Source organism: Canis lupus, chromosome 10 (assembly GCF_011100685.1).
Source record: "Canis lupus familiaris isolate Mischka breed German Shepherd chromosome 10, alternate assembly UU_Cfam_GSD_1.0, whole genome shotgun sequence".
NCBI classification, from domain to species: Eukaryota; Metazoa; Chordata; class Mammalia; order Carnivora; family Canidae; genus Canis; species Canis lupus.
In genome coordinates this window covers 62,283,332-62,303,592 of record NC_049231.1, presented here as the reverse complement: position 1 = coordinate 62,303,592, position 20,261 = coordinate 62,283,332, and the positions used below count along the sequence as shown (strand labels likewise).

Below are 20,261 nucleotides of genomic sequence, written 5' to 3'. Positions count from 1 at the left end.
GACAAGACTGAGTTTAGTAGAGAACTTGAAACTATTAGGAAAGGAACCAAATTCTACAACTGAAAAATACAATAAACTCAAATTAAGAATATCAAATTTATCAACGGTTTATAAAACGTTGTTTTGTGTCTTTCTATATGCCAAGGACTAAAATCTGTTTACTAATACTTTTTGCTAAGAGTCTTAACAAATGTTGATTTACACTAAAATCTTTAATCCATCTTCAGTTGATTTTTGTGTATAACAGAGGTAGAAAAATCCGACTTAAGTCTCATATTTTCTTGTCTCTTTATGGGCTCACAATTCTACTCCACTGGCCAATCTGTCTATTGTCATTCCAATACTACACTGCCTTAATAATTCTTCATAATAAACCTTAATATTGATAAGGTCAGTTTCTCACTTCTGTTTCTCTTCTAATAAAGTATCCTCCTCCTCCTGCTCAAAATAATTTTATCATATTTAATAAAAAAATATCTCAAGAGTTTGGACTTGCATTGAGTCTGTGTATCAATTTAGGGGAAAAAATGCCATCTTTATAATATTGATATTAGTGAACATGACATATAGCTCCTCAGTTTAGGTGTTCTCTATCATCTCATAATAAAGTCTTACAATTTTCCCTAAAGAAATCTTGATCATCGTTTCTTAAATTTTTGCCATGTACTTCATATTTTCTGACAATATTTCCTTTAATTATTTGTTGATATACAGAAATGCAACTGACATTTGTATATTAATTTTACATCCATTCACCCTTTTAAAGTTATTATTTTAATAATCTATTTGTATGTCCTTTTGAGTCTTCACCATAAATAATAGCTTCCAATAATTACAGTTTTATTTCTGCATTTTCAATCAGGTCGCACTACATTGGCTATAATCTGCATTGAACAAAAGTAGTAATTTCCTCTTTCCTCATTCCTAATTTCAAAGTGACTGCTTCTGATGTTTCCTTCATTTAGGATAATGCCTGCTGTAGGCTTTTTAAATAAATACATATCATTCTATAATACAAAATGCAGTATTTTATTCTGCAATGTGAAAAGTGCTATTCAGCTTTTAAAATATGCAAAATCTGTGACGCCGGGGTGGTGGCTCAGCTGTTGAGCACCTGCCTTCGGCCCAAGGCCTGATCCTGGAGTCTCAGGATCGAGTCCCGCATCGGGCTCCCTGCATGGAGCCTGCTTCTCCTTCTGCCTATGTCTCTGCCTCTCTCTCTCTCTGTCTCTCTCTGTCTCTCCTGAATAAATAAGTATAGTTTAAAAAAAAAAAAAGAAGCAAAATCTAAAGTATGAGAATAATCAAATTCTCTTAAATTCCTCTTAAACTAGTTTAAAATTTCTTTATACTTGATCAAAAGGAAACAAGGTAATGATTGCTCTTTATCTTTAGAAATAAATATTGTTCCCTAGTTCTAAGAGCAATATGTACAAAAATTTCATTTTTATCAAAAATATATTACCACGATGTATCTCTCTTGGTAGCAGGGATTCAAATTTTTAACGTCAATTATAACATCTATTAGGTCGAGAGGTGTGACATTTCCAAAATTCTAATACAGTTAAATATTACTGAAACACAAGTAAACAACAGGACAAAAATATACAATATAAGGACTAATAATTTTATTTTTTTGAAAGATTTTATTTATTTATTCATGAGACACACAGGGAGAAGGGCAGAGACACAATGAGAAATAGGTAAACTAAAATTATGTAATATAAAATGTGTTATAATGGGAGTATGTTCAGGAGTATAGAAGGTATAAGAGAAGTGCCTCAAGTTCTGCCTAGGATAATTGAATACGGCTTGAACAACCAAAGTGAGTGAAGTGAAGAAAGGATAATAAAGTACTTAAGAGCCTTTTTTTCCTTCTTACTAATAAAAAAAAATATATTGTAGTAATCTCTACACTCAATGTGGGGCTCAAACTCACAACCCCAAGTTGAAGAATCACATGCTCCACCAACTGAGCCAGCCAGGCACCCTTCTTCTTGCTTTTTAAGATTTAAGTTGTGAGGAAAGATTCTTATTTTCTTGTATATATTTTTTAAAGATTTTATCCATTTATTCATGAGAGACACGGAGAGGAAGAGGCAGAGGCATAGGCTGAGGAAGAAGCAGGCTCTATGCAGGGAGCCTGATGTGGGTATCGATTCCAGGATCCTGGGATCACACCCTCAGCCAAAGGCAGATGCTCAACCGCTGAGCCACCCAGGTGTCCCCTTATTTTCTTGTATTAAACCAGATTTTATTTTTATTTTTTGAAGGACAGGGGCCTAGGGTGAGGGAAAGAGAGAATCTTAAGCAGGCTTCACACCGAGCGAGAAGCACCACACAGAGCTTGATCTCGCAATCATGAAATCATGAGCTGAGCCAAAATCAAGAGTCCAATGCTTAACCCACTGGAGAGTCACCCAGGCATTCCAAGATCACTTGTCTTTTTAAAATGTATTCTTGGGATCCCTGGGTGGCGCAGCAGTTTGGCGCCTGCCTTTGGCCCAGGGCACGATCCTGAAGACCCGGGATCAAATCCCACGTCGGGCTCCCGGTGCATGGAGCCTGCTTCTCCCTCTGCCTATGTCTCTGCCTCTCTCTCTCTCTCTAGGACTATCATAAATAAATTTTAAAATTTATTAAAAAAATATAAATAAAACGTATTCTTTAAAAAGCTTAAAAAAAATAAAACAGTCTTCATTTTCAGACTACCAATATAAAATAATTCCCCAAACTCAACTGTAAAATAGTGTATGTAACAACTCAATGTCCTCTGTATATTGAAAAATAATAAAATACCTAATAAAACTGAAGTACAAATTCTTTGTCAAAATCCGATAGATCTTAATCAGTGAATATTAGAATTCCTGAAATGTTATTAAATACATAGCTAGAAAATGATAAATAACTGAAAATTTTTTCAGCTTTTGTAGTAAAAGTCCTCTAATAAAGTCTGTTATTCTTTTATTCCAGGTAAGTAGACACTATTAAAACTTGATACTGAAGCCCTTCTTTAAATTCCTTACTCCTTTAGATTTTACCACATCTTAAGATAATTTGAAAAATATTTTTACATGAAGCCTCAAGTTTAATACTACTTGATTGCTATATATCCCTATTTGCAAGAGGTAGTTCCTGTTTTAAAGCACTAATAGCAAGAAAGATAAGAAATGGCCTTATAATAACATACTGGTTGACGTACTACACAAATAATCCCACACAAAGTAAAAATAGTTTTTTTTTTTTTTAAGATTTTATTTATTTATTTATGAGAGACACAGAGAGAGAGGCAGAGACACAGGCAGAGGGAGAAGCAGGCTCCATGCAGAAAGCCTAATGTGGGACTTGATCCCGGGACTCCAAGATCATGCCCTGGGCCAGAGGCAGGCGCTAAACCGCTGAGCCACCCAGGGATCCCCGTAAAAATAGTTTTTAGTAGTCTTTGTATTTTACATGATACACCTGATTTCTAGAAAAGACTCACAATGAAATAGCATCAGTCCATGGACCAGAATTTGTAGATACTATTCTGCTAAACCTTTCCTTTTTTTTTTTTTTATTTTTATTTTTTTATGATAGTCACACAGAGAGAGAGAGAGAGAGAGAGAGAGAGAGAGAGGGAGGCAGAGACATAGGCAGAGGGAGAAGCAGGCTCCATGCACCGGGAGCCCGACATGGGATTCGATCCCAGGTCTCCAGGATCGCGCCCTGGGCCAAAGGCAGGCGCTAAACTGCTGCGCCACCCAGGGATCCCTCTGCTAAACCTTTCCAATTCTGTTGTTGTTGTTATTGTTGTTTTTAGACCCAGGAGAACTTAGAAACTCTGTTTCTATATACTATAAATATATATCACAAAAACAAAGTCAGCTGGCCTCTTACAGACAGAATTTTCCAATGTGAAGGGATACAGCTATGAAAAAAGATCAATGCAGCTCTGACAAATTTCTAAGTGGTAGAATTTTAACTTGTAGATCTCAAAAATAAAATAAACAACCAAAGAATGAATAATTCTACCTCTGAATTCAGGTTATTTAAATTAGTTTTTAGTGTTTTGAGTTTTTTCAGGGGGGTTAGATTTTGCTTTGCTTAGTATTAGAAATATACTTTTTAAGTTTCATTTCAATATTCGAGGAAAATAAAAGTATATAATCATCATTATTTCTACTATGAAAACTACATCAGAATACAGAATGAGGCCTACTCTAACTATCTATTTACATTTATAACCTGTTCTCCCTAACAACTAACTACAAATTCCTGACTCTTTACACTGTGGATTTTTCCTCCTCTGCACTTTTCATTGTCTAATAAATTACATAATACACTTATCTAATAATTTTGTTAACTGTTGGTCTTTCTTCACAGAAATATAAGTTTCTTGAAGGCAGACGTTTCTGTTTTGTTCACTAACCTATCCCAAGCACCTAGAACAACATAGGACTATAAAGATTGAATGAGGTAAAAACCTGTTGAAGAAATGAATGTATAAGTAGCTAAGATGTGTAACCTACGACACAGAAGGTATGCAGGTTTTACCTTAAGGTACTTGGTTGTGAAGATATTTATTTTAACAGTAATATAAATATACTGTTTAGGTACCAAAGTTAAATATAACCCAGTTCCATCATAGATCCTGTCCACAATGAGCATGAAATTCATCTCAGGAGACAACCACTAAGAATTAAATGATCCAACAGATGTCATAAAGCTTTTCATGACTAATTGCTGAGTGAATGGATAATTAAGAGGATATCACCTTGGGCTCAAGAGAGCTGAAAAGGCTTTCACGGTACTTCAGGTAAGGAAAACAACTTGAACATTTTTGATAGACAAGTATAAACAAAGCATGTTCACTTATTCCTTTGTTCATTTACCCTTTCTAGATTTTAATTAAGCCTCTACCATGTGCTAGACACTAGGCAGGCTATGTGTTAGAGATACAACGAAGCCAGTTCTTCAGAGCCTCAGGACTCAGTGCAGGAGTAACATGCAAACAAACTATAGCAAATCGTATTAGAAATATGTACAACACGGACGCCTGGGTGGCTCAGCAGGTGAACCTCTGTCTTTGGCTCAGGGTGGGATTCCGGAGTTCAAGGATCAGGTCCCCCATCAGGCTCCCTGCGGGGAGCCTGCTTCTCCCTCTATGTCTCTGCCTCTCTCTCTCTCTCTCTCTCTCTCTCTATCATGAATAAATAAAATCTTTAAAAAAATGTACAACATTTTGGGAAAACAGGATACTTTACTCTATCTGGAAAGGTCACAGAAAGCTTCAAAGATGTGACCCTTGGGATCCCTGGGTGGCGCAGCGGTTTGGCGCCTGCCTTTGGCCCAGGGCGCGATCCTGGAGCCCCGGGATCGAATCCCACGTCGGGCTCCCGGTGCATGGAGCCTGCTTCTCCCTCTGCCTGTGTCTCTGCCTCTCTCTCTGTGTGTGACTATCGTAGATTAAAATAAATAAAGATTAAAGAAAAAAAAACATTAAAAAAAAAAGATGTGACCCTTAAATTTGAAGGCTGAGCAGGAAAAATTCACCAGGTAGATCATACTACTCCATGATAGAGAGTTGCGTATATAAAGGCAAAGTAGCAAGAAAGAAAAGAATGTGGCTCTTCTAACACGGCAAAACAGTTCAGATGGCAAAAACAAAGCACATATGTGTGCACTCAGTATTAGGGGAAGGAGGGACAGGAAGTTGAGGCAGAGCATACAAGCTAGAGGTGAAGCTGGGATGGAAAGCAAGGACTGGATCATGAAGGGCTTTGAGTACCATGATTGAGAAGTTGAATCTACCAAGTAGATCAGAGTTGCTCAAAGCTGCATCAGAATCATCTGGGGTAGAGATTTTCAAGTTGTAGTTTGGGACCCACACTGGTCATAAAATTAATTTGGTGGTTGGATAAGCATTTTTAAAAAAAATTTTATTCTAGTTAGTTACTATACAGTGCTATATTAGTTCCAGGTGTACAATATAGTGATTCAACACTTTTATATACCACCCCAGTGCTCATCACAAGTGCACACCTTATTCCCTATCATCTATTTCACCCATCCCCCTACCCACATCCCTTCTGGTAACCATCTTGGTTCTCTAGAGTTAGGAGTCTGTTTCTTAGTTTGTCTTTCTTTCCCTTTGCTCATTTGTTTTCTACATTCCACATCTGAGTAAAATCGTGTTGTGTTTCTCTGACTGACTTATTTCACTTACTAATACTCTCTGGCTACATCCATGTCATTGCAAATGGCAAGATTTCATTCATTTTATGGCTGAATAATATTTTATTATATATATATATACCACATCTTTCTTATCTACTCATCAGCTGATGGACACTTGGGCTGCCTCCATATCTTGGCTATTGTAAATAATGCTGCTATAAACAGAGGTGCATGTGGATAAACATTTTCCTTAAAAAGAGAAAGAAACAAATGGAATGGAAAGGAATGGAATAGCATAGAGAACATATTTCATGTGGTAAGAGTCTGGGACTTACTGGTCAGCCATAAAACTAATTTCATGGGTTCAATAAGCAAGTTCTTAAAAAAAAAAAAAAAAGAAGACAGAGAAAGGAAGGAAGAAATGGAGTGCAAGGTATGGAATATAATATATTATTGCATGTAGTAAGATTAATGTTTATACGTATGTATGTATGCTTATGTATGTATTGAGTAGAAGAATAAGATCTGTTTCTTCTGTGAGTCACAGTGAAATAAGTCAAGAAACACAGAGCTAGAGGTTTCTTAAATCACAATCCCAGGGGCGCCTAGGTGGCTCAGTCGATTAAGAGTCTGTTGGTATTAGGTCATGGCCCCGGGGTGCTGAGATGGGAGTCCAGTGTTGAGCTCCCTGCTCAGTGGGGAGCCTGCTTCTCCCTCTCCCTCTGCTGTTCCCCCTCTGGCTCATGAGTGCATGCATGCATGTGCTCTCTCTCCCTCAAATAAATAAATCTTTAGGGCAGCCCCGGTGGCACAGCGGTTTAGCACCGCCTACAGCCTGGGGTGTGATTCTGGAGACCTGGGATTGAGTCCCACGGTCAGGCTTCCTGTATGGAGCCTGCTTCTCCCTCTACCTGTGTCTCTGCCTCTCTCTCTCTCTGTCTCTATGAATAAAAAAACAAAATCTTTAAAAAAATCAATCAATCAATCTTTAAAAAAACAAAAAACCAACACAGTCCCAGATCCCTTGCCAGACCCAGCAAACTGGTTGGAATGTGAACTGAAATGTACCTTTTTTAAGTAAGAAGGATTTCTTATGTATATTCAAATTGAGAACCACTGCTGAAAATTATTTAGAGCCACTGAAGGATGATAAGCAGCATTCTGAAGTAATTCCTACTGGTTTTAGCAGGCTATTTTTGCATGCAGCATATAAAGTGCTTAAAAGATGATAAAGAATAGAGGCAGGACCCCAAGTTTAGGTGCTAACAACAGTAGTCCAGGCTACAAGCTACGAATGATGTAAGCTTACATTCCTATGGAAAATGGAAGACAATGGACTGAGACAGTGAGGGTAGGGTGAACAAGAGTGAAGGGTGAAGAGGACCAGTGGAAGAGAAGGCAGGAAAAATACGTTGGGAGTTACATGTGAAAGACTTTTAATTTAGGACCATTTAGTTTTTAAACTTTTAAAGGAGTCATTCCAACTTCTTAATCTGAATGATATGCTAAAAGTGCTATTCTAAAAAGATTACTCTAACAGGAGTGGGGGTGGGTGGATTCCTACAACTCAAATTGTGAGATAAATCCTTATATTAGTGAGAGCAAAAAGGGCTGTGGGGAAGAAAAGGATGTTACAAAAAACTAAACCACCATCAAACCACAAATACTGTGAAGGCTCAACTGCCAGGATTGCTCCCTTCCCCAAATCTAAATCCACCTAGGCACCTCAGGACAGATAAAATCATGAGCCTGGTAGCCAGGCTACCTGTGTTTAAATCCCAGCACCCCCACTTAACAGCTCTCTGACCTTGAGAAAATTACTTAACTTTTCCATGCCTTAATTTATTTTCAAAATGGACATAATAATAGTCCCTACCTCATAGGTTATTATAAAAATTAAATGAGATAAGGGGCACCTGACTGGCTCAGTCAGAAGAGCGTGCAACTCTTCATCTCAGGATTGTGAGTTCAAGCTCCATATTGAGGGGCAAGAATGATTACTTAAAACTTTTTAAAAATATATTTTATTTGGGATCCCTGGGTGGTGCAGCAGTTTAGCACCTGCCTTTAGCCCAGGGCACGATTCTAGAGACCCGGGATCGAATCCCACGTCGGGCTCCCGGCATGGAGCCTGCTTCTCCCTCTGCCTATGTCTCTGCCTCTCTCTCTCTCTCTCTCTCTCTCTCTCTGTGTGTGTGACTATCATAAATAAATAAATAAATAAAATATATATTTTTTTAAATTTTTAAAATTTATTTGAGAGAGAGAACAATAGTGGGAGAGAGCAAGAGCAGGGGTAGAGGGAGAAGCAGGCTCCTCGCTGAGCAGGGAGCCCAACATAGCACTCGATCCCAGGACCTGAGCCGAAGGCAGATGTCTGGACGACTGGACTACCCACTCCCCACCAGGTTAAATTTTTTTTAAAATTTTGAGGTTTAAATAGCATACATAAAGCACTTAACATTTACTCCTTGACATACAAAAATTTCTTAATAAACAGTAACCTATATAATCTACTTTTTTATACTACATTATCCCTGTTTTATACTGCATCTAGACTTAGATGGACTCTATAAGATTGAGTTTTTACTTCAGCAATGAAAATGAGCATATTCTTGACCCAGAAATTTTCCACTTTTAAATTTATCCTAGGGGCATCTGACTGGCTCAGAAGAGCATGTGACTTGATCTCAGTGTTGTGAGTTCGAGCCCCATGCTGGGTATAGAAAGTACTTAAAAAAAAAAAAAAAAAAAACTCAAAAAAAAAAAAAAAAAGAAAAATATATCCTAAGGAAATAATCACACAAGAACTCAGTGTATATATGTTCAATGGAGGTTTTTTTTTAACAAAATGAAAATAACCTAAATGTTCATTAACAGATGGCTAGATAAATAAATTATGGTCTATCCAAAAATACAGTACTCTGTTAAAAAGTAAAATAGACTATTTATAAGTACTAACATAGCAAGATGTTTAAGATCTTTTCCTAAGTGGAGAGAAAGATGCAGCAGTAATATACCCATGATTCTTTTTATCAAAATAATATATGCATATGTGTATAAGCTGTGTATTTACTGTGTAGTGGATTTTGCTGGGGATGGCAACTGTAAGCACTCTGTATTGTTTGAATAGATGAGTGACTACACCAAGCTAAATGCTGGCATCCTATACTACAGTAATCTGCACCATAAAAACTATGAGATAAATTCCTAAACCAGGGAGACAGCTATACATGTATAAAGAAAATTCTGGAGAAACATACACCAAAAAACAGTCATCTGCTCTGATAAGGAAGACTGAAGGGGAAGGGGACGTTTGTTTAGAGCATTACACTAAATATTATAAAAAAATAAAGACCTAGGGAGAAGAGATGCAGACCTTACAGTTCATAAAAACACAGCATTTGGCTATGAACATATTCCTCAAATTATCTTCCTATCCCTTATTAAAAAAAAAAAAAGATTTATTTGACAGAAAGAGAGAGAGAGGGAGAGGGTGCACAAACAGGGGAAGCAGCAGAGGGAGAGGGAGGAGGAGAACCAAGCTCCCTGATGAGCAGGGAGCTGACATGGGGCTCAATCCCAGGACCCCAGGATAATGACCTGAGCCGAAGGCAAGATGCTTCCCTGACTGAGCCACCCAGGCGCCCCTCCCTTAAATTATTTTTATACATCCAGGAAAAACACAAACCAACAATATAAGGATGTCTTAAATATGACAGAGAAATCTATTCTTCGAAAATGTTAGTCATTTAGTTCCTAATTATGCCTATTTAAGTAGCTGCAGAAGACTTTACAGTGGAGACTACTGTAGTGTAGGATGCCTGCATTCAGCTTGGTGCAGTCATCCATCTATTCAAACAACAGAGGTGTTTACAGTTGCTAGGCGCAACACCAGATTGCACAATCCCTGACAAAACCCACTAACTAGTAAATAGCTAGCCTTATACACAAATACACTATGAAAATATTCTGTATCACTTCTACTATTTCTATACATCTTCTTCCACACTGGGATTAATTTTAATTTCACTGTTGAGTATGCCCTTGATTTAAATAACCACAGTGCCAGTTCAACGTTCAGAAAAGGTAATGTATACTGTCTGCTGGAGTGGCAAATGGAAGGCTACATTCTAAAAGAAATCAGAACATTTGTGACAAGGTTTTCTTATAGAAAACAACAGCACTCTCCACAGATACCAGAAAGCCTTGTCTGTCAGATAATTTTTTCCCCAATGCTATGAAAGATTTTAAATCTTCATTCCTCAGATACAGGTATCCATCAACAAAACTTAATATAGCTTTTAAAGCACAGGTTCAAGACACAAACAATTCACTTGCACAGATAGGTCAATATTCAAGTAATAGAAATAATTCTATCAAACATACTTACCATTGAAAGGATTGATTCCTGCTCTTATTCTTGAAATAATAGCTTCTTTTACTTCTTTTTTCTTTACACAACGAATACCCAAATTTTGAAAACTAGAAGGAAAAAACAGAACTTTCAAATTGCATTACAGTTAAACACAAAGACATATAAATGAAGTTTTAGCAAAGAATACTGCCAAAGTCAAATGTACATCCTATACCTATGTCAAATACACCAAAATAGATGAAAAGTAACAGGAAGGTGATACCAAAAGCTAAAACTGACTTCCCAAACAAAAAAGAGTAAAAAGACGACCACAGGTATATTTTTCTGAGCCCATAAATGTTGCCTGTATTAAAAAACAAACAAACAAACATGCACACACTACTAACATTTAAGAATCCAGTAACTGGACATAAACATCTAGAATTCCGGTTTCTCCTGAACGTTCTAACAGGCTGGCAACAATAGCCTTCCACAGGAACACCTCGTTGGAGCCGAGCACCCATAATCGCATTTATGCTGGGATCTCCAATTCGCTACGGGGCCTGCTAGTCCTCCCATACCTGATTCATTCCACAGACATTTGATTTCTGAGCCCTGACTTCATTACCAGTAGCAAAGGAGTGTTTTAGTGATAGTACATGAAGTTATAATAATCATTCATAAGAAAGCACTGAAATGTTTTCTTTCAAATTAGAAAAATATTTAATATGAACAATAATATTAAACAAAAGTTTCAAAATGTCATTTATGGAAAACTTCTCAATAGCTACAAATATCACTAATTTGCATATTAGTAGCACAGATGATGGTGGGGGGAACTCCCCTACCACCACCAGTCATACTTGTTCCCACATGGAAAAACCATGACATCATTAAAGTTAGGTGGGTGTGAATAAGGAAGCAAAACTTGGTTATAATAACATTACTATCTGTTCAAGCTTCACATGGCCCTTTGCTCCAGGAGGCTGCCTGCCTTGTTTGCTCCTCTCCATGCTCATGGTGCCTTCTGTCTACGCTCTTCACCTTCACCACATTTGTGATTTTGTTATCACTTAAAACATCTTTGACATTTCCTTCCTCTGTCTCCAATAATTAAAAAATAGATCTTGAATTCATAATCCTTTCTCAAAACCCTGAAACCATAATCCTCTTCCTCAAAAGTACTCTGCTTCTTTGAAGGGTTCATAGCTTGGCTCTCACCTTTTCTTTGACAAAAAATTTTAAAGAATTGTTTAATATATTTATATACTACTTAATTTTGTTTCATCTGAAAAATGGTATTTGACTGCTATTCACAGAATATGAGAAGTGGTAAGGATTTTTGAAACTCTGCCATGAGGAAACCAAGGATCATAAAGATTCTCTGAATCAATCATTCATTCATTCATTCATTCATTCACAGTTATTGAACAAGTTTTGGAATTCCTACTCTGTACCAAAAACTCTAGAAAGTAACAGAGACATACGATCCCTCCCCTTGTGGAGCTTACACAGGGGTTCACAAACTATCACCCACGGACCATACCCGGCCCACCACCTATTTTTTTAAATAAAAATTTTTTGGAACACAGGCTGATATGTTTATATATTGTCTGTGCATGCTTTTGTGCTACAACAGAATTAAGCAGATGCAACAGAGACCACATGGCCTGCAAAGCCTACAATATTTACTATCTGGCTCTTTACAGAGAAGGTTTACTGACCTCTGGTCTAGTGAGGCAAATTGATCACTATTAAATAATCACAGGCAAAAAATGCTAAACTGAAACCATGACAAGTTTTATAAAGGAGATATATACATTATGTCATGGGAGCCTGTGATGGGAGAGAGCTGATCCATTCGGGAAGGACAGAGAGGCTTACTGTGCGAAGTGGTACTTAATATAAACAGAAATGAACTAGGGGAAGAAGAGAGGAAAGAGATTTCGGGCAGAAGGAACAGAACAAGCAAAGGCTTTTACAAAAGAGTGCTGTGAGCACAGGGAACTAAAGGAAGGTCTCTGTGACTGCAGCAGAGTTTTCAAGGGGCGCACAGGATAGCAGAAGGCTAGAAATACAAGCAGACCCTGAGGACTTTATAGGCCAATAAGGAATACTGCCCTTATTCCAAGAGCCACATAAAGCCATTGAAATGTTTTAAATTGGAATATGACAATCAGATTTGTATTTGAAAAGATCACTCTGAATAAATGTTTAAATTTATTATTTTAATAAATAAATTAGATCTTGGATAAAGTAGAGAGCAGATCTGGAGGGAAGAGGTACAAAAAGAGTTGATGCAAGATCAGTCAGGAGGCTATCCTGGCAGCCTACATATCCACTACAGGTAGCGTGGTGATGACAGAGATCACCGAGAGAAGTGCAGAGATTCAAGAACTATTTAGGAGGGGGGATCCCTGGGTGGCGCAGCGGTTTGGCGCCTGCCTTTGGCCCAGGGCGCGATCCTGGAGACCCGGGATCGAATCCCACATCAGGCTCCCGGTGCATGGAGCCTGCTTCTCCCTCTGCCTATGTCTCTGCCTCTCTCTCTCTCTCTCTCTCTCTCTCTCTGTGACTATCATAAATAAATAAATAAAAATTTAAAAAAATTAAAAAAAAAAAGAACTATTTAGGAGGTACCTGTTAATGCATTCAATGTGCGTGCCTGCATGGGGAGTATCAAGGATGATACCCATGTCTGGGAGCTTTTATAGCAATGACTGAGATAAGGCACAGTGGAAGACCCATTGAGAAGAAAGAAGTATGATCACGGTAAAATCAGGATTTGGGGCATATTCTATTTGAGGTGCTGTTGATGTATTTAAGAGAATATGTTAAAAAGACAATCAGACCAAATACCATTCTCCACTGAAAGGAACCAGGGCTCCTCAGAAAAAAACGGATTTCAAAGCTGGAGCAAGAAAAGTACAAGTAAGTCTTGAACATCTTGCTGTGTCAGAAAGTAAAGAAGTACTCGAAGAAAGATGGAAACATGTCAAAAAGATACAGGAAACAGGCTGAAGGAGCTTGCATTGGTCAATCTGAACATCAAAATAATAATGCCAGTAATGGACTACAGTACACTGAATATAAGATTCCATGGGTCTGCAGTGGTATTTATTTTTTAGCGGGGAAAAGGAAAAGGAAAAGTTTTTTTTTTTTTTTTTTTACAAGAGAATGTCAATTAATACCACCAATGGAAAACACTAATATCCCATGTCTCCTGAGGGATATCTTAAGAATAACATTATACCACCTCTGTAGCCTTCTCAACCAAAATGTTTCATGTTAACATGAAAATACTACTCATGTTACTCAGAGCAACATCAATATAAATGAGCAACCATTCAGACTAATCCACATTGAACAATAATCTTCAAGCAGGTAGCCCAGACTCTTCAAAAATGCTAATGGTCACCAAAAAAAAAAAAAAAGTTAATGGTCATGAAAGACCAAAAAAGGCTGCAAAACTCTTCTAAATTAAAGGAGACTTTATTAATCATGACAACTAAAAAAACATAACAAGTAAATACAGTGTGTGATCCTTAACAGGATCCTGGACTGGGCAGAGAATCAGGACAACCATAAAGGGCATTATTGGACATAATTAAGAACTTAATTATCTGTAACTAAGATTGAGAAAGAATAGCTAGAAAAGTAGGAAATGAAACACAAGAGTCTGTTCTCACATAAATCAAGAAATAAGAAGGTTCCAAGAAAGGAATGGTCTACGATGTAAAATGGTGTTGGGAGGTCAAATGATATGAATAGGAAATATTTCTTGCCATATGTGTATTATTAGGTATCTATGTTTTGTGTTGCTATTGCAAGAAAAATATTTTTAAAGTATATTTTCTAGATAGTTACTATTAATATATAAGAAGGCTACTAACATTTTCCTTGTTGTAATTAGGTTCAGTTTTTTCCAAAGGCAATACATGTTCATTATAAAAACTGAATCATAGAATAAACACAAGTTAAAAAAAAACATAAAACCCCACAGTCTTAACCACGAAAAGACAACTACTATTAATACCTTAGTGTATATACTACCAAGCATAGGTATACACCTATTTTTTTAAGATTTTTTTTATCACATATTGTTTTAAAACCTATTTATCAACATAGTGTGATTATCTTTTTACACAAAGCGATATTTGCAATGTTATTTTTAAGGCTACACTGCACGGATGTGCCAGTTTATCTAACTGATCCCTTGTTTATTATCCTGAACACTTCTAACTTTTTGCCATTATAAACAGAGCTGCAACGAACATGACTATAGCAGAATATCTGAACATGCTTAATTGTTTCCTGAAGATAATTTCCTAGAAGTAGAATTGCTGGTTCAACAGACATTCATACTTTTCCGGCTTTTCCTATGTAGTTTTTAAAGCGCCTACCAGAAGGATTTAATTTATACTATCACCAACATGATGAATGGACCCATCTTCTGGCACCCTCACCAACACCAAAGTGTTATATCATTTTTCTTATCTTAGAACTACCATCTTATGTAACCTTTATAACCTGTCTTTTTCTAAATAATAATTCCAGTTTTCCAGTTGGTTTTCTCATATCTGGTAATTTTTAACTATTAATGAAAGGACACAGTAAAAATATATGAAAGAAAACTTTTCAGAGATTGTTCAAACTAAGAAAAAAATCACAGCATAAAGTAAGTTTATGTTTACCTTTAGTAGCAATAAATAAGTATTCCTGCTACCACCATGGGCTGTGTCTACTAATAAAGAATAAAAGGGTAGTTCTACTGCGAATGGTAAGCAAATTTAGATGTACAAAACAGTAAATAGAAGAATGAGAAATTACTTTATCAGATGTACATGAAAGGAAATGGAGCATCCTCTGCTTATCTTATTCCTCAAGATGCCTGTGACTATGTACTTACAACAAGGGTCTGCGTTCTTGTCCAAATTCTGCTTCATAGTAGCCATCTCTGCAGTCTTTTCCTACTAAATCATGAGGATGAGGTTTATATGGGTCGTTCTTTGTTACTAATGTAATTCTCACTTTTCCCTTTCCGTAATAGTTCATAATCTGAAAAAGGGGGAAATTAAATATATGATCCATAACTTGATCTCATTTTAAGAACTGACCTACCAAATGGGGTTCAATTTATATCACGTGGTTAGCACTAGATAAATAAAGTCCAACTGACTAGCAAATGCAGTTTGGATGAAATTTTCCAGAGAATACCAGAAGGGAAGAATTTACTTCACAGTTCTTTGGCATATTATTTTCTGCACTAATTTCAAGTGATCATATATCATTTGATTCTGCTTATTTTCCTTTTAAAATGTTATACCAAAATATTATCATGGAGCATGAGAAAATACTTGGATGTTGGGCCACTGAATGCCATGCTCTTATATTCACTGTCATACCATAAATATCCCTTGACAGTATATATTTAAGCCAGTATATATTTAAGTGGAAATGACAGCACACTGAAGAAACTGAACCTTTAGTGTAATTGCTATAGATAAAATATTAAGCAAGAGTTACATACAAACAGGAGAACGGTCTATTACCTGGATAGATGGGTATGTTCGGTTGTTGTCTGTGCTGTGCTCCCCTGGAATGCTCCCTGCTGATCGCCCTTCACACTTGTATCTAAAACGCATGCCCCTCTGCCTGGGCTGTTCAATTATCTCTATACATGGGTTATACCCACCTGAAAATTTAAGAAAGGGTGAGGAAGAGATTAGGATAGCAGTAATAATGGATGTAACCATTTTTGTTTTTTGTTTCTTTTTTTGCAAAATAGCAGACTAAAAAATTTTCCCTCCCAATATTAAGTAATAAGGTTGAAATGTAATTACCCAAGATTGAGTGGTAAAGGCACTTCTTCTCCCATTCATATTGAGCTCCTGTACAGTGTTAACACAAATCACTCAAATCATATTTATTGGTTAGCACTTTATCATTTAATATCCATAGCTAATGCCAGTGTGAAGTTCTGAGATACCCACTTCTTACATCAGACCAAGTAAAAGGATTTCCCTCAAGATTCCCCCAGAAGGGTCAAGAAGATAGTCTTAAGAAGTACAATATCCTACTCCAAAAGTGAGTTGATCTACTTGATTTTACATTAAACTTTTAATAGTGGACTAAAAGACTGCTAATTGAAAATGAAAATGCATTTAAATCCTTGCAGAAGGATATTTTTTTTGTATCTCCACTGGAATCTTAAAGGATTGATAAATAGTACATCAAAACAAGTTTCAGAAGTCTTCATTTTAAGCTCAACAGAATTTTCAATCAGTTCCATCTAAATCTTTACTAAAGCAGAAGACACAACAGAGGAAAAGAAATTATTTACTTTCTAATGGCAAATGTAATTCCAAATATGCAACTTTAGAATGAACTGATCTATACAACATGGATGAATCCTATATGTTATACACCTGAAATTAATGTAACATTGTGTCAACTATACTCCAATTTATTTTTAATCTTTTTTAAAAAAATTTTTATTTATTTATTCATGAGAGACAGAGACAGAGAGGCAGAGACACAGGCAGAGGGAGAAGCGGAAAAAAAAATAAAAAAATAAAAAGAGGGAGAAGTGGGCTCCATGTAGGGAGCCTGATATAGGACTTGATCCAGGCATTCCAGGATCACACCCTGAGCTGAAGGCAGATGCCCAACCGCTGAGCCACCCAGGTGTCCCTATACTCCAATTTAAAAAAAGTTATGCTGATTGAAAGAAGCTAGACCAAAAAGAGCACATCTCGTAAGGATTCCATTTATATAAAACTCTAGAATACGTAAACTAATCTATAATCAAAAAAAGCAGATCACTGATTGCCTAAGAACAGGGGTGTGGAATGGATGGGGAAACTCAGGGGATGGTGGATATGTTAATTATCTTGATTGTGATGATGATTTATTTTAAGGTTGCATTCATATGTCAAAAGTTATAAAATTGCAAACTTTAAACATGTGCAATTTATTATATATTATTTATATGTCAATGAAGTGGTCTAAAGTACATGCATCTTTACCCCTTATTATCCATACTGTTGAAATCACGAGTTCAGTGAAGACATTCAAGGGTGCTTTCAAGTAGCGTACTTGGCAACCTGTCTTTAAGGGGTGTGAAGATGTCTCCCATTAAAAAAAAAAAACAACCACCATTTCCTTCCCTCCATTGCTTTAGTGATTTCTAAATTCCCACAATTAGATAATCCATTTCTTTGACTAAAGACTTATCCTGTCTTAGAATGCAAGCAAATCTTTAGAAAGTCTAACACAATGGGTCTTATTGGTACCGTGTGAGGAAGGGGACTTTTGAGTCCTACTTAGCCATATCTTAATAATGAGGAGCCTGGAAATGTTACCTTCTAAGTCTCCTATTCGAAAAAATGGGAATAATAATAACAGCACCTACTACATAGGGGCTGTTGTGAGGATTCGAGGTAGTGTGTGTTCAGTTCTTATCAAGTATCATGCCTATTAGGAACTCAGTAAATGTTGTCTTATTATTTCAGATGCTTTCTTGAAAATTTAAAGCGATACCACGAAGGTTTAACAACAACTGGTACTTGCAAGAATGTTACAGGCACACAACATAAATTATTAGAATACAGAAGAGTCCAACAGAACAAAATTTTGTTTATGCTAACAAAATTGTGCATAAATGATAGAGCAAAAGAGTCAGGCATGCCTGTATCAAAGGAAAAAGAGTCAATGAAGCAAAAAGATGCAGAAGAGAAGAGGGAATTCTAAGGAAAGGGAACAGTGCGTCCAAAGATGTGGCAGCACAGAAGAGGGAGAGTTTAAATGACCAATGAAGCCACAGTGCGAGTGGAGTACACTTCTCCCTTAGAACCCAAAGCCAGAGTACATATCTACAAATCTGTACAGAGTACATTAGGGATCTGGATTTCATTCCATGAGTGACTAAGAGTCAATGAATGGTTTCACGTAGGGGAATCATACAATTAGACTGACATTTTAGAATAAGAATTCTAGTGGCAGTGGACAGATGGAAAAGAAAGGAGGAAGTATGATGATGGGTTTAGAGGCTGTTACATACAGTCCTGTGGGCAATGATGAGGGCATGTCCGACATATAGTGTGATAACAGGAATGAAGGATTATTTAAATAAAATTGGCAGTTCCTGGTGACAGACTGAACATTAGGGTTAGGAGCAAGTAAAGAATCACTGAGGCTCCACAGTTCCTACTTTGGGTTACTGAGTCAAGTTACTGCTACCTTTAATTTTATTCTGTTTGGTTCAGACTCCTTCTGTTTGATTTTACTACCTATTTGTTTATACAAAAGACAGAGAGTCAGGGAAAACTGACTTTCACCTTATGACGTTCACAATACTTAATTCAATTTTACCGAAATATGTAAGGCGCACGAGTGTTTCGATATAACATATTTATATCCTTGTATATTTTGAATAACTCAAATTCACATTTCAGTGTGAATTCGAATATTTCACATCCTTATATATCGTTGCAGGCGTATTTAAAAGAAATTTTCTTCTCAATAGTTCGAAACACTCAACAGCATTTTTAAAGTAATAAATAATTTATGTGGTTGAACTAAAGGTCAAATAAATCCCTGCCCATTACTTATTTAAAGTCTTCGTGGGAAGTTGATAGAGAATTACATCATTAAGGGTAAGTGGCTAACTTTGGGGGGAAGAGTGAATAAAAGTACAGACTCATAGTGATTTTTCAAATATTTCATTGGCTACACAATCCCTCCTTAAACTACAAAGTGTTTGTGAAAAAGGTCTATAGATAAGAGAACAGAAAAGCAGTTGCTGAAAGATAAAACAATTTTTAAAGATGTAAAGTTATAAAAATGACAAATATTAGTTACTATATAGCACCTAGTACTTAAAAACCTTTGAAATCTATTCTTCCTATTGTACAGCTCTTTACTGGTAAAAAGTCTCATTATCAACCAAGTGATATTTTCTTGTAATGTTTCACATTCCCCCAAATGGAAATACTCTCCCCCTCCTCTAAATTATCATAGTATTTTGTTTATGTCAATTATTCCAAATCACTATAATTTAGGGAAGACTCACTGTTTCATTTCTTCTTTAAAAAAGCTATTTGTTTTCTTTTCAAACTACTTTGAAGGCAGGAATTAGGATTTATCAGTGCCTTGCAGTAAATATCTGTAAATGTCTTGGGGGTAAATAACTGAAAATCTAAAAATCTTTTTGTTTATGTAAGTTATACAAGCATTAAAGTATTGTATTAATGATCAATCCTGATTTTCCTTACTAGGGCCCACTACTATAGAAAAAAAAGTGCTTTACACTTTTCCAATCTTCATCCCTACTTATAGTCTAATTTATCTGTATTTATGATTTAAAAATACTTCCCAGCTATAAATCATTTATATCCTGCATCAGTACAATGTACCAGTTACTTCCTCTCTCAGCACTGTGTTTTAAAGTGCCAATCTTCCCGAAGATAAGAGTGCTGAACACTTGTCTTGTACAGAGTGGAGGAACGTAAAATGTAAATCAGGGAAGTGTAGAGAAAGTATGTACTCTTAACTAAGATTATCTCAAATCTCTACAGTTTTGAAAAGTACTGAAATTTCTTCAAAGTGGTTCTAAGCAAGTTGATTACGGTGCTTTTTTCTTTAACCAATACCATGCAAAGCTGGGATTGACCCATATATTTTTAACAATATTGTAAAATGCTAATACAGATCATAATAACATTTCAAATACAGCCAAAATGTT

General features: G+C 36.4%; 1 protein-coding gene across 7 annotated transcripts in view; it reads right to left on the bottom strand.

The window, feature by feature from the left end:
- Positions 1-20,261, bottom strand: part of REL (REL proto-oncogene, NF-kB subunit) — a 43,663-nt gene that overhangs the window by 17,578 nt on the left and 5,824 nt on the right. For all 7 annotated transcript variants that reach the window (XM_038551341.1, XM_038551342.1, XM_038551340.1 and 4 more), the window contains exons 2-4: positions 16,069-16,211; positions 15,426-15,574; positions 10,553-10,644 (exon numbers count right to left, since the gene is read on the bottom strand). In XM_038551341.1, the coding sequence (XP_038407269.1) occupies positions 10,553-10,644; positions 15,426-15,574; positions 16,069-16,211 (384 nt within the window). The remainder of the gene's footprint in view (positions 1-10,552; positions 10,645-15,425; positions 15,575-16,068; positions 16,212-20,261) is intronic.